This window comes from Tupaia chinensis, unplaced genomic scaffold (genome assembly GCF_000334495.1).
Source record: "Tupaia chinensis unplaced genomic scaffold, TupChi_1.0 Scaffold000132_1, whole genome shotgun sequence".
In the NCBI taxonomy this organism is placed as follows: Eukaryota; Metazoa; Chordata; class Mammalia; order Scandentia; family Tupaiidae; genus Tupaia; species Tupaia belangeri.
In genome coordinates, this window is record NW_006159601.1 from 1242784 (window position 1) to 1256369 (window position 13586).

At 56.1% G+C, this 13586-nt stretch overlaps 1 protein-coding gene across 1 annotated transcript in view; it reads right to left on the reverse strand.

Annotated features, from left to right (window-relative positions):
* Positions 1-13586, reverse strand: part of WDR27 (WD repeat domain 27) — a 65569-nt gene that overhangs the window by 4424 nt on the left and 47559 nt on the right. The window contains exon 25 of the mRNA XM_027770419.1: positions 13090-13188. Within this exon, the coding sequence (XP_027626220.1) occupies positions 13090-13188 (99 nt within the window). The remainder of the gene's footprint in view (positions 1-13089; positions 13189-13586) is intronic.

Sequence of the window (13586 nt, forward strand, 5' to 3'; positions counted from 1 at the left end):
AGGCACAACAGACATTGTTCAGGATACACTGTATGTTAAACCACAAATTAAGTTTCAATCAGTTTTTTTTTTTTTTTAGAGAGATTTTAGCTACAGGGCGCGTGAGAGAGACAGAGAGAGACAGAGAGATGGAAAGCAAGAAATCACCCCCCGGGGGAATGGCCACTCCACAATCCCTTCTCCTCCATTCTCCTCTTGGGATCTTGGGCACGTACACAAATGCACCCAGCGTGAATTTAAGCCACCAGGTCTGGGACTTGAACTGCAGTCGACTACATGGGACATAGCCATTACACCAACTGCTGGTCTCAAGTTTCATTCAGTTTTAAAAGATATGTATCACAAATCATCTTCTCTGACCACAAAGGACAAAACTGGAAAATAATAATAGAAATACACTTTGAAACTTCACAAAACTGTGGAAGTTAAATGACACACTTAAATAATTGATGGCTCAAAAATAAAATTGCAGGGAAATGGTAAATACTTAGGACTTAAAATGACAACAAAACATACAAAAATATGGGCTATAGCAAAAACAGTGTGAAAGGGAAAACTTATAATTCTAAGTGCTCATGTGAAAAACAAAAAGACCTCAACTCAACAACCTGTCTTTACAACTTAAGGAACTAAAAAAGAAAAACTAGAAAAAGAAGAAAAGTTTGTGGGAACCGAACACAAAGCCCACAGAGGAAGGACATGAGAAAAGTCAGAGCAAAGATAAACAAGAGAAAAAGAGTGAAACCAAAAATTGGTTCTTTGAAAAGATCAACAAGAATTGAAAAAAACTTAAGCTAGATGAACTAAGACAAAAAGACTCAAATAACTAAAATCAGATAAGGGTGGAGGGCATTGCTACGGAAACAAAATGATTTTTAACCAAGTCCTGCGAGCTGTCGCATGCCCGCAAATTGGGCAGAGTAAATGAAACGGACAAATTCCCAGAAACGTAAAACCAGTAAGACAGAATCACAAAGAAATACATGGGAAGTCCAGACGGCAGGGACTGGTGAGAAGGTTGAACTGTCATGTGAAGGGCTAAGTGCAGTCCTTCTCACACTCTTACACAACTAAAACAAAACCAACCCGACGAGGAGTGCTGCCTCCCTCTCTGTGAGGTCCATCACCCTGCTAGCGCGACCACACAGAGATACCGTAGGAAAGGGTTACGGACGATGTGGCTCGGCCACTGACGGGCCGTCTCCGACTAATACTAGCCGAGCCCGCTCAGAGCGTGCGGAAGGCGGTGGCGGGAGAGAGCCGGGCTAGCCCTGCAGTCCTGTCCCCAATGCAACCCACATACAGAGCCCCCATAGCCAAGTCACCGCTCAAAGGTCCCCCTTCATCCCGGGCAGTCACAGCCAGCGTGAGTCTCCAAACAGTCAGGTGCTCCCGAATGCAGAGAAGGGAGGGGCGGGCACTAGCCAGGTGTCCTGCCACGAGGGCACGGGCAGCAGGCTCGCCGCCACATCTCCTCCCCGAGGGGAGCTCATCCCATAGCAAGAGAGACAGCAACAGGAGCAGAGACAGAGAGAGGGACAGGACGGACAGCACCACGGGTCCAGGAGTGCCGTCTGCCCTAGGCCACGGCACATGTGTGTCCAGCACGCTCAGTGTCTCAGACGTGACCCTCCCAGGCCCTGTCATACACACATGTCCCACTCGCTCAGTGTCTCAGACGTGACACCCCCCACCCCAGGAACAAGGAGACCCTGACCCGAAGCGGATGGATACGGTAAGCAAAGCAAGCCAGGGTGTGCCACAGCCTCTTGTGCACCCTTGATATGTACGGAGCGTCTATGCTCTATGCAGAAAGGGAAGAGCTGAAGATACAACACCAGGTGGGGTGGGTGTAGACACCAGAGGCTGAAGGGCAGCCAGGTAGACAGTGAAGGGGGTGGGAGGGCCTGGGACACAGGAATGTGTAGCGCTCTGCTGCAAGCACGCACAGTAGTATCCTCATTGATTGTCACACGCTGCACACCTTGAAAAGCCACGTTGTGTGCTGTAGAGATGGCGGTGACTGAGTGCAAACAAGAAATTCTACTGGGCTGTCCGGGAAGCCACGGCTTACGACGTTCCTGTTTTCAGTGCAAAAACATACCCTGACTTTCCCAAGGACCCAATAAAGGAAGAGTGGTATCCTTGTTACGTTTTTATTTTCTTTTTTTTCTTTTGGAGAGGTTTTTTTTTGTTTTGTTTTGTTTTTTTTTTTTCGCTATAGGGCACGTGCGCTCGCCAGACAGACAGAGAGAGACATAGAGACAGAAAGCGAGGAATCACCCCCCAGGGGTGATGGTCACACCGCAATCCCTTCTCCTCCATTCTCCTCTCGGGATCTTGGGCACGCACGCACACGCGCCCGGCGTGAGTTTTAAGCCACTGGGTCTCAGACACGAACCGCGGGCGACTACGTGGGAATCCAGCGACATAGCCATTACACTAACTGCTGGTTCCCCTTGTTACATTTTGAACTTAAAGAGAATGCTTGTAAAATTTCTCCATTAAATGCTACATTTTATTTAAGTTTTATGATGTAAACTTTACCAAATTAAGAATGTCCTTTTTTGTGACCTGCAGATGGTGTAATGGTTACATCACTGGACTTCCACGTTCTCAACACGGTTCGAGTCCCAGACCCGGTAACGCGCGCGCCCTATAGCGAAAATCTCTCCAAAAGAAAAAAAAAAAAAAAAAAAAAAACACGCTGGGCACCTGTGCGTGTGTGCTCTAGATCCCAAGAGGAAAATGGAGAAGGGATTGCAGTGTGGCCATTCCCCCTTGGGGGGTGATTTCTCGCTTTCTGTTTCTCTGTCTCTCTGGTGACTACACATGCCCTATAGCAAAAATCCCTCTCTATAAAAGAGAAACAATCTTTTTAATTCCTACTTTGATGGCTTTCCTCCTGAACTGTAAACAGTAATGAGCTTAAGCACTTACTCTTTTAGCATCTGTTAAGATCAAACATTTTCTACCAAACTAGTAAATTAAGTCATTAGGTTTTCTGATACTAAACCAACATGCATTTGGAGATAAATCCTACTTAATCAACAAGAATTTTTTAATTTTTTTTGCCAGTGAGTGTGTGTGCTTTCCAGAGACACCAGAGGGACAGAGGAGAAAACACCCCCCCGGAGCGAATAGTCACACCGTGACCCCTTTTGCTCGCGTTCTCATTCCTGTCGGGGTTTGGCTACACACGCGCACTCCCAGCCTGCTTCCCAAGCCACCAGGCCCAGGATTTGAACTACATGGGCGGCCATGGGGGGTCTTATCCACCAGGCCATGGAGCTGCCCCCAAAGCATTCTGAAGTAGAGTCAAGTCTGGCTACCTTTGCTTTGTGTAGCCCGTGCAGGGCTGCCCGTAACTGAAACGGGCCTAGCATCGCCATTTTGCATCACAGTTAGCTGCTGTTACAAGCTTTAAAGTGCCCTGGCCTCTCTGTGTAAACGAGGTCATTCTCATCCATTCTGGGTGGGAGAGCACAACTTCACACCCACTTGGAGAACAGTTAGAAACTTTCTTATAAAGAAAAATACCCACTTAATATATGACCCAGAAGTCCCACACGCAAGTACTCCCTCAAGAGAAATAAAAACACATGTTCGTGCAGAGTGCTCTTCGTGAGTATTTCTAGCAGCTTCATTTATGTGGCGGAAGTTAGCGACAACAAGGGTTGCCGCTGGGGGTCGGGCCACGGCATCGGCCGAGGTACAGCGGCGCTCACCCTGGCCTGGAAAACAACCGGCTACTGACACGTGGGCCGTGTGAGCATGCAGGCCTCGGAGACAGAAGCCTGGCTCTCGCTTGCCAAAGGCTGGGAGGGTGGGTGGCCACAGGGCGTCTGGGTGCCGAGGTCACGCTACGGCTGGGCTGTGCACGAGGCGCATGTTCCTGTGTGTAAATTACACATCGGTAAACCTTGACACGGGAGACGACAACAAATGCTCCCACGTGTGAGACGGCTACGCAGAGGTGGGCTGGCGGGCTTGCTCGGAGTGGGCCATGCCGACCATGAGAGCCGCACCGGCAGCAGCGGCCGTGACGCCTCAGCTCGGGGCCGGCCGCCTAATGCTGTTTGAACATCCCAGGCCAAAAACAGTCTTTTCTTACCGTCTCACACGGGCGTCGCATGTGGCTACGATAAAGCCATCTCGGAAAAGAGATTAAAAAGCAGATGTGAAGAAAGGTGGTGTCCATTTCCAGCAGTGGCTTCAGGACATGGAGAACGCCGGGGTGCAGGGCCACGGCCGGGCCCCCAGCCCCCTCCACACTGCCCTGCCGGGACGCCCTCCTCTCAGTGCCCATGGACACTGAGCCCTCCTGCTGAGTCGCCCAGGGCACCTCCTAAGTCCGCAAGGGGCAGAAGGTCACACCCCAACCAAACTGCCTTCCCCTGAAACCCAGGCCCTTCGGAACCGCCACGCTGTCTAGTTCCTGCACGAGGCGTGTGGCGTGTGGATGACGGGGACCGCGGGTAAGGAGACTTGGAGCGTGGCACAGGCCAGGCTGCCCGTCCTGGTGGGTCCTCCTGCCCCGGCCCCTCATCTGCCCAGTGGGAATACAGGCGCCCACCCCAGAGCCACGACTAAGCACTGCAGCAGGTAAGTTCCTGGAGACCCAGGGCTGCCCGTGGCGTGGAGTCGCCGCTGCTGCTTCACAAACAGCGCCCTCCTCTGTGACAGCCAGCACAGACAGGAACGTCCCTCCTCTGGGATTCACTGGGCCCTGGAATCTGCCTGTCAGCCCCGAGTGCGTCCCACAGAACTCAAGGGGCAGCTCCGCGCCAAGAGGTCGTGGGGGTCTGGACGCCGGCTCAGCCTCACCCTGCTGGACACCCAGCGGTCACTCAGGTGCTCAGTCCAGGGGCAAGTGGGGCGTTCAAGGAACCAGTGCAGTCCAGCGCTGTCTGCCTCTCCCAGGTCCCGGTGTTCCAGGCGACCCCACACGTGGGCCAAGGGTGGTTCAGCATCCCGCCCAGTCACTGCGCCCACGGTGGTGATTGGCCTGGCCCTGGCATCGATCTGAAACGCACAACGCACTTTACCAGCTATGTGATGTACAGTGACTCCGTGTATAAGAGAAATGAAAATAAAATACAATTATTAGAAAAATAGAGACGAATAGAGACCTCCACGCGCATTCCGGCACCCCCACGTCCGTGGTAGAAGCAGATGGAAGCTGGGATGCGACTGGCAGTGCCAGGCCCAGGTGGGGGTGCCTTCTCTCTTGCTCATGGGCAAAATCAATCAATAAACTCTGGAAAACTGATGAGTCAAAAGAAAAAACGACAGACCATGCCGAGAGCGAGCACTTGCTGACGACTCTGACTTGGAAGTCGCCCCAGTGGGTGGAGCCCTCGCCCGAGAACCGCACCTCTCTCTAGCGCCTATTGGAGATGCCCCCACTGTCAGCGCTGCGTGAGGAGGGGACACCCAGACACAGAGCTGAAAGGGGGGAATCCTCACCACTGCTTTTCCGGGCCGGGGCCCGGCCGAGTGACCACGTGGCACACGGTGGGCACATGTGAGTCCACAGTCGCATGTCTCGGCATTGCCACATGCACAGAGTGGCCTGTCTGCATCTGGGAAAGGTCTGAGATCTCACAGGGAAATTCCTGGTCGGCCTCCTTCCGCAAAAGACCGTTAGAAACGAGAGGAGACTTTAAGCGCGCCCCAAGGAGAAGTTGGATACCGCGATCAGGGCCATGGGCAGTATCCGATCCCGCTGAGCTCTGTACCGGGCGTGAGGGGAGGAGGGGTCCAAGTCTCCCAGCCAAGGCTTCCGTCACGTGCTCCGTGTGCACAGCGCAGCGGATGGGCTTTGATCTCCGTAACCCCCTCCAGCCCCCTTGTCCCACGGTATTTCCGAATTCTGTCTCTTCGACCTTGACACAATACACACAGGCTGGAAGGCAGTGGGACGTGGACGGCCCTCGGCGAGAGACAGAGAGCCACGCAAGCCGGCAAGCCGCCGTCTGGTATGGGCTCATAACCCAGTGACCTGCCTGCCCTCTGCACCCGGTCGGTCACCTGTCTGCAGGGAGAAGGCCTCACCACGCTTCGAAGCTCATGCCCGATGTGTGACGCACACGGCACGCCCCACGACCCCACATTGTGCAAACAGCACCCATAGGCCCGGGACGCGCTCATGGAAGGCCACCAGTGGCGGCTGTTCATGTCAGCCCTGCCCCCCACCCATCTTTTGCAGATGTTACCCTACAAAGTACCTTGTTTTGAAGCTTTAAAAACTCAACACGGCAATACTTTAAATTCCTGCCCCCAAGACCTTTACAGGCCTTTTCTTCTCGGTTTTCCTTAATCGAATCCTTTGCGAATTCCCAGACCCACTTCTGCTGGAACTGTTCGGGCACGGGCGCTTCGGTGGCTGAGGGGGTCTGAGAGGAAAGCCTGCTTGGCGCTCCGCCCGACGCCAGCGCGGAGACGCGAGTCGCCGTAGTCACAGGGCGGCGAGGGGCAGCCTGCGAGAGCGGGTCCGAGCTGAGCAGCGTGGGGCACGCCCGGCGGAGCTCAGCCCTCCTGAACCCGCACCCTCTGTACAGGGGCGCTGGCGGCAACGACTCGGCTCGGCTAGAATCGAGGCCTGCTTCAGGCGACGGGCCGTGGCAGAGGGGACCACGCCCACTGAGGCTCCGCTCCGCTCAGGCCAGTCTGGACGTGTCCTGCATCACTGCACAGATGTCAGAAGAAGACCCCATGGTCTGTGTCTCTTCAAAGGTGTCTGAACTTCCGATAGAACATACACGTCTCAGTTCAACCGTTGTCCCGTTCGGTCACTCGGCCCCACGGAGCACAGCTGGCTCTCGGTGGGCCCAGCCCTGAGCAGCCCTCGGCACTGCGGCTGGGCCTGGCACCAGGCTCCTGAAACCACTCCAGGCGTTCCAGCGTGCGGCCACGTATGAGCTCGCCAATGATCTAAATTCTGTAATTTCATTATTTCTCCAACGTCTCTAATCCAGGGTAAATATTTCCACTCCGCTGTGTTTGCCGAATCCAACATGTGGAAACACTTTGCGGCGTCCCCTGGCTCCCTCCCAGGGCTGTTCCAGGAACCCGCCTCCCAGCCGGCAGCTGCAGCTTCTTTCTGTCCCCAGGGTCAGGGCATGAGATGCGGAGAGGGGCAGGTCGCCTGGGCCAGAGCCACAGCCACACGCCGCGCGGTCCCAGGGTCGACCAGGGCACAGTGTGGGGCTCTGCACACAGCACTCCCCGGAGGTGTCCTCGGCAGGGCCTCCAGCCCGGCTGTCTTGGCAGGAGCTCTGCCTGACCCCAGCCCTCCCCGCACCCGTGGGGGAGGTGGGCTCATGCTGGTCCCTGTGGGGCGTTAAGGTCATGCCGTGGGCCCCTCGGGGTGCACCTCTGTTCCTCCAGAGGACACAGGCCCGTGCCCCATTCACAGAACACACCCGTCTCTGAGCAGTTTGGGGAGTCCATGGGACGAGCAGCGCTTGTGACCAGGAAAACATCACACCAGCCACACTGCAAAGTCCTGCGGACGGGGACGAGGGTGGGCGCGGAGACAGGGCGAAGGGCACACGTGGGGCTTGGATGCGGCGGTGGCTGCCCGCAGACCTGCTTTGCTTCCGGGTGTGGAAGGGAAGAGCTCACAAACCTGCCAGGCCGGGCTTGCTGAGGTCGTGGGACGGGCACTTGGCCAGTTCCGCAGCTAGTCTGAGGGCCGAGCTGCTCCTGTGTCTGCCCTGCTGCACACGAGCATGAACGCAGTCTTTGAAGAGGTGGGCAGAGAACCAGAAAAGCAACTGCTCAGCTTTTCCTTTGGGTTTCGGCCTCCAGTTCAAAGGAGCAGAGTATAAAAGCTTTGTTCCGATCAGCGTACTTACCAGCACTCGGGAGGCCCGGGGTGGCTCCAGCCTGTCCGGGGAGACACGGACGCAGCCACGCGGGCCGACAATGGCAGCGGCTGCCCAAGGCAAGGTGTCTGACCCGGTGACCTGACGTCAGGGTGTGGGGATGCACCACGTTTCAGAGATGAGGTCCCAGAGGACTGGTGAGGAAACAGCTGCAACACCGAGATTCAGGGCAGGTACACGCAGAAGAGAAGGGAGAGACAGGAGGCCTTCCCCACAAACACGCCTGCAAGTTAGAGCCAGAGGGGCAGGGGCTGGCAGGTGGGTGGGGGTAAGGGCGCTGGACACCCACAAGGCCAATCAGCGTGCTAAACTGCCATTAGCCGCAAGGGCAAAATGAGGACATTTTCGGACATAGACTAAGAGACAGCAACTCTTATTTTCTGTGCCTCTCTTAAGAAAGAAAAACGAGATGATGTATTTGGGCAAGAGAAGGAAACCTACAGGAAAGAAAGGAGATACCACAGACAGGAGCGACTGTGGGAATGGGGCAAACGTGCCAACGCCGAGCTGCAGTCGGAAACGGCACCCTCACTTAACATAAGCCTATGGGCAGCTTTTCCTGGTCCAGCAGGAAGCTGAGGAGCAAAATAACCTTAGACTTCTTCAGTTAAATGTGTGAGAGAATATAAATTAAAATACTAAGGGTAGCAGTTCAAAGTAGAATTACGATCCTTAGCTTCCAGCCGACGCTGGGCACGAGAGGGACGCTGACATTGGCCTTGCAGGGACAGAGCACGGGAGCAGCCCAGCCCACTTGTGGAGCGAGCCCAGTGTTCCAGAAGTTTAAAACGTGTGGCTGTGCTCCACTCTCCAGGCGAAAGACGGAAGAAGAGACTAGCAGGTTAGTTTAAGGTACCCAGCTGTCGAAATTGGAAGGAAACGGCTGGAAAAGATACGCACGCGGGTACTAACCAGTACGGAGTTGGCACACGCTGTTAAATATGGCGGCAGTCCAGACACGCCAATGTAAGCGAGGAACCTCCACGCTCAACAGCCACCACCCAGGACAGACGGCATCATGCAAGACGCCTCCGACGGAGCCGGACGGGTTGCCGGGACAGAGGACGCACGTGCCGTTGGCGGCAGGTCTGGGCTCCTCTCTCCCGGAAGGCGTGGCGATCGGTCAGCCACGATAGAAGGCCACAGACGACCTGAAAAGTGACAGCCGCTGTGGACGGGTCTGTACTAAGTGTACTGAGGTAGAGCCATGAGCCAACAGACACATGACTTTTTCTCAAGCACACATGGTAATTTTATGACAATTACACAAAGAGTAGACCATGACCCCAGGGACCAGGTTGACATTATATGAATCATAATCCTTGGAAATAATCAAGTCATATGTTTGGAAACAAACAAAAAATTATTCCCAAGTAACTCATTGGCTAATAAAAAAACCATGATGGAAATTTTAAAATTAAACCTCAATGAAAACAAAACTGCCTCATGTCAAAGTTTGTGGACTGAAACGACAATGGTGTTTTAAGAGCATTTTATAACATTGAATGCAAACATTAGGGAGAAGAAGAAAGTCTAAAACTAAGGTGAAATACTGATCTCAGTGAGCTGGAGACTCTCCAAGCGGAAGCAGGCATCGAGGGGTGAGAGCGGCACCGCTGCGGTGAGGAGCAGGGACGGGCGCTCACGACAAAGGACGGAATGTGGCGACAGCCGTGATGAGAACGCGCCGAGGTGCCAGGAGCTCACGGGCCCACCTCCGCAGTGCTCCCACTGCCTCCCCGGCAGCCCCACCAGATGACCCCAGGACTCTCCGCGCCCGAACACCATGTCCGACGCCTACTCTGCCAGAGACCTGTCTCGTCCACTCCTGGGAGCTGGCATCACCGCCACTCAACAACCACGCGGGCAAACTCCACGTGCCTCGTGTCTGTTAGGCAGGTACTAGGCAACTGCACACAGGGCAATGGAGTTTAAAAGACACGGCTGGCAGTCAGGCTGGAGACCTGCATTTTCTGCACACCAAGGAGATGCACAGAAGAGCTTCGTGCAAACGCCAAGCTGCAGAGTCACTGTGAAGTCACAGGCCACAGTCTGTGTGACTTTTAGGGTGGGATTTTGGGGTCCCATGTGTGATGTGCATGCGAGCACTGCACAAGCATTTGAGAAATCACCCCTTGTCTAGCAGCAGTGAGAAGACGGGGTAGGGCAGCTCAGCCTCTGCCTCGGTGCACAAGCAGCAGTCCCCTGTGAGACAGAAGTCCAAGCCTTGCCATGGCCAGTGCGAGCCCAAGTCTCACTTTTGCTGGCTCTGGACATCCCGCTGTCAGTGACACTTCTACACGAAGTCACTGAGCCGCCTTGCTCATGTATCCAGGACAGGCGGTGGCATGACGGTGCATGATTTTAGGTGTCACCTTGACTGGGCCATGCGAGTCCAGCTATTGGGGCAAACATTATTCTGATGTATGTCTGGGGGTGCCCGGCTAGCATGACGCCTGCGGCCAAGATCCACACGTGTGGCGCCCACCTGCTCGTGAAAGGCCAGGGTTACGTGCACAAGCTTGGGCTGTGACAGAACATACCTGAACGTGGAAGTGGACGACGGGACAGTGGCCGGCTACTCCCGCTGGGCCGTTTGGGGCACACGTGTGGCACCCACCTGCTCGTGAAAGGCCAGGGTTACGTGCACCACAAGCTTGGGCTGTGACAGAACATACCTGAACGTGGAAGTGGACGACGGGACAGTGGCGGGCTACTCGCGCTGGTCTGTTTGGCGCTTACTTTTACGGTTTGGCTATTGACTATGACAACAGTTCCAAAAGGAAGCTACGGAACATTCCTTACAGTGTGGGCACGAGACAGCCCGGAGCCATCTGGAAGTGATACTGCCACAGCAGGTCACACACGGACACGCATGTCTGAGAGCATCAGCGACTACGAAAGAAGGAACAGGAGTCACGGCGTGTTAGTGAGAACCGAGTTCATGCTGCCTGCCGGAGGACAGAAATGAGCAGCTGCTCTGAGATTTAGATGTGGAGCCCAACTCTGTCTCAGGAGGGAGAGCGTTGTTCTGGTCCCCACATCTCCGTGGTAAATAAGACGCGGGCTCTGCTCGAAGCTGCCGGTAAGTCCTGTCCGTCTCAGCTCCCACGCCCTCGGAAGCTGCCCCAGGTCCCCATGCAGTGACGCAGCCTCTACCTGCTCCCACAGAGCCCTTCAGGGGAAGGCATCAGGGGCACAGATAGGAAAGCAGAGGAAGGTGGTGTGGACATCGGCTCGGACCCTGGTCCAGACGCTGGCTCGACCCAGACTCAGACCCTGGCTCTGACTATGGCCCGGACACTGGCGCAGACCTTGGTACATACTCTGTGCACATCCACTGTCAGTCCTACTATGGTCTATCACACGGGGTGTCCCTAACTAAGGACCATGCTGTGCACGTCCACTGTCAGCCCTACTATGTAATATCACACGGGTGTCCCTAACTAAGGACCATGCAGTGCACGTCCACTGTCAGCCCTACTATGGTCTATCGCACACAGAGTACCTGTAACTAAGGACCACGCTGTGGAAGGCCACACACGCCACACACACGGCCTGAGTGCCAGACGCTGAGCTGCCCCTCGGCCACCCCCATGCAGTCAGCTCTCCGCCCTCCATCTTGCAGGACTTCCCTTCCTCAGAACCACCCACAGGGAGCCCCGTCACCCCAGCCACAGTGCCTTCAGGTTTCTAAAGCTCTGTGGCTCCCTGCGCATGAGCCGAAGCACTGACTTCTGACTGCCCTCGAGGGCGCTTCGTCAAGAACCAAGTACTCGACCGCAGTTCGAGTCCCGGACCCAGTGACTTAAACTCACACCATGCACATGTGCGTGTGTACCCAAGATCCCGAGAGGAGAATGGTGGAGAAGGGATTGCGGCGTGACCATCCCCCCTGGGGGGTGATTTCTCACTTTCTGTGTCTCTGTCTCTCTCTGTCTGTCTGGAGACTCTCTCTGTCTGTCTGGAGAACGCACACGCCTCAAAGAAAAAACCCCTAAAAAAAAAAAAAAAGAGTAAGAACCGCGGTGAGGGTGACAGAAGCCCGCGCCTGTCCCTCCCTTCTCCGACGCAGTAGGTCGCACTGACCTCCTCTCTCCACTCAGGTAACCCCGTGCTACAGGCCTTGCCGTCTTCTCTAATGAGAGTCTCTCCAGTGCCACAAACGCGCCAGCTCACAGCCCTGCTGGGAAGCGTCTGAGCCGAGTGCCGAGTGCCGGGCTCCGCAGGCAGATGGTACATCCCACCCAGAGACAGCACCCAGTCCCGCCCGCCCTGCTGCGCTCCTGCTGGCCTCGCCCAGCCCCGCTCTTCTCACCCTGCATCCCACCACACAATGCTCCCACAGCGCGGTCACGCATCCGGCACCAGGACAGCTCAGACACGCGGGCAGCACAGCCACAGCTGGACCAGGTCGGATAGAGCCAGCAACTCCTCAACACCGCCACAACCAGAAGGCCGGTGTAGACCTGTCGTCACCCAGCAGGACCGAGAAGGCCGAGGGCGGGAGCGGGCTTCCGCGGCTTGCAGGGACGTGCTGCCAGGGCGCCAGTCACTGACACGAGTGTGGTCACTAGCCTTCTCGACCCTCCGCGTGCTCCGGAAGCGAACTGCAGGCCAGGCACGTGGCCGCCCTGGCTGTAGCGACATGTGCTCTGAGAGGAGAGAGGCAGAGAGCACACCCACTCACCCACACGCGGGCACAGCTGCACATGCGGCCACACCTCAGTGGCACGGCAGTACTGCGTCTGCGTCAAAGCCTTGCCCCAGACGCGGAGCCAAGGCAACCTTCCCCAACCCGCGAGTGTAGGCAGAAGGTACGGGACCCAGCGGGACTCATGTCTCCCTGCGCTCATGGGTGGCCCCCGCTTTGTGCGTGACCAGCTTGCAGGTGTCGCCCTCATGTCCTCCTGGCGAGGGGTGTCTGTGAGCCCCGCAGTCCTGCGTCCAAGCTTCTCTGCTCAGGGTCTGCCCTGCCCCTCCTCGCCCCAGGGCTGTCACCCCACAAGCCCCACTGCTGCCTCCCACCACCTGCCACAGGGGCTTCCAGGCACCAAACGACAGGTGCTTGAATCGGAGCTGCCTCAGCACGTCTGTCTGTCCAGTGAAGGCGTGCTTCCTGAGCTCTGTGCTCGAGGAGATGGGCAGCGCTCTTGGGGAGCCCCAGCACTGTACACAGGAGTGCGAGCCACCGTACCTGGGGAGCTGACGGGCTGAAGGCCACTGCACTGACCGTGTCCGCGTGCCCCGCCAGTCGGTGAGAAAAGGTGCACGAAGCTGTCTCGTACAGGTAGGCCTAAGATGCAGGAAGAGAAGGAGGTCTGTGTTAGTTAGGGTTTGGTTCCAGGGGCCGGCAGATGGCACGGTGGTTAAGGGGCTGGACCCCCACATGGCCGACCGCAGTTCAAGCCTTGGGCCAGCAGCTTGAAAACCCGGCTGGGCTGTGTGCGTGGGTGCCCGGGACCCCAAGAGAATGGGGCAGGCAGTTCTGCCGTGTGGCCAGACCCCCAGAGGGCGATCTCTCACTTTCCCTCTCTCTGTCTCTAGTGAGTGAACACACCCTATGGCAAAACCTAAAAAGATAAATAAAAAGAGAGTTGGTGCTAGAGTCAGCCAGGTCCCAGTTATACAGAGCGGGGCTGGCCGGTCTGCGGGGGACCCAGTTATATGGAGCGGGACTGGCCGGGCCGCGGG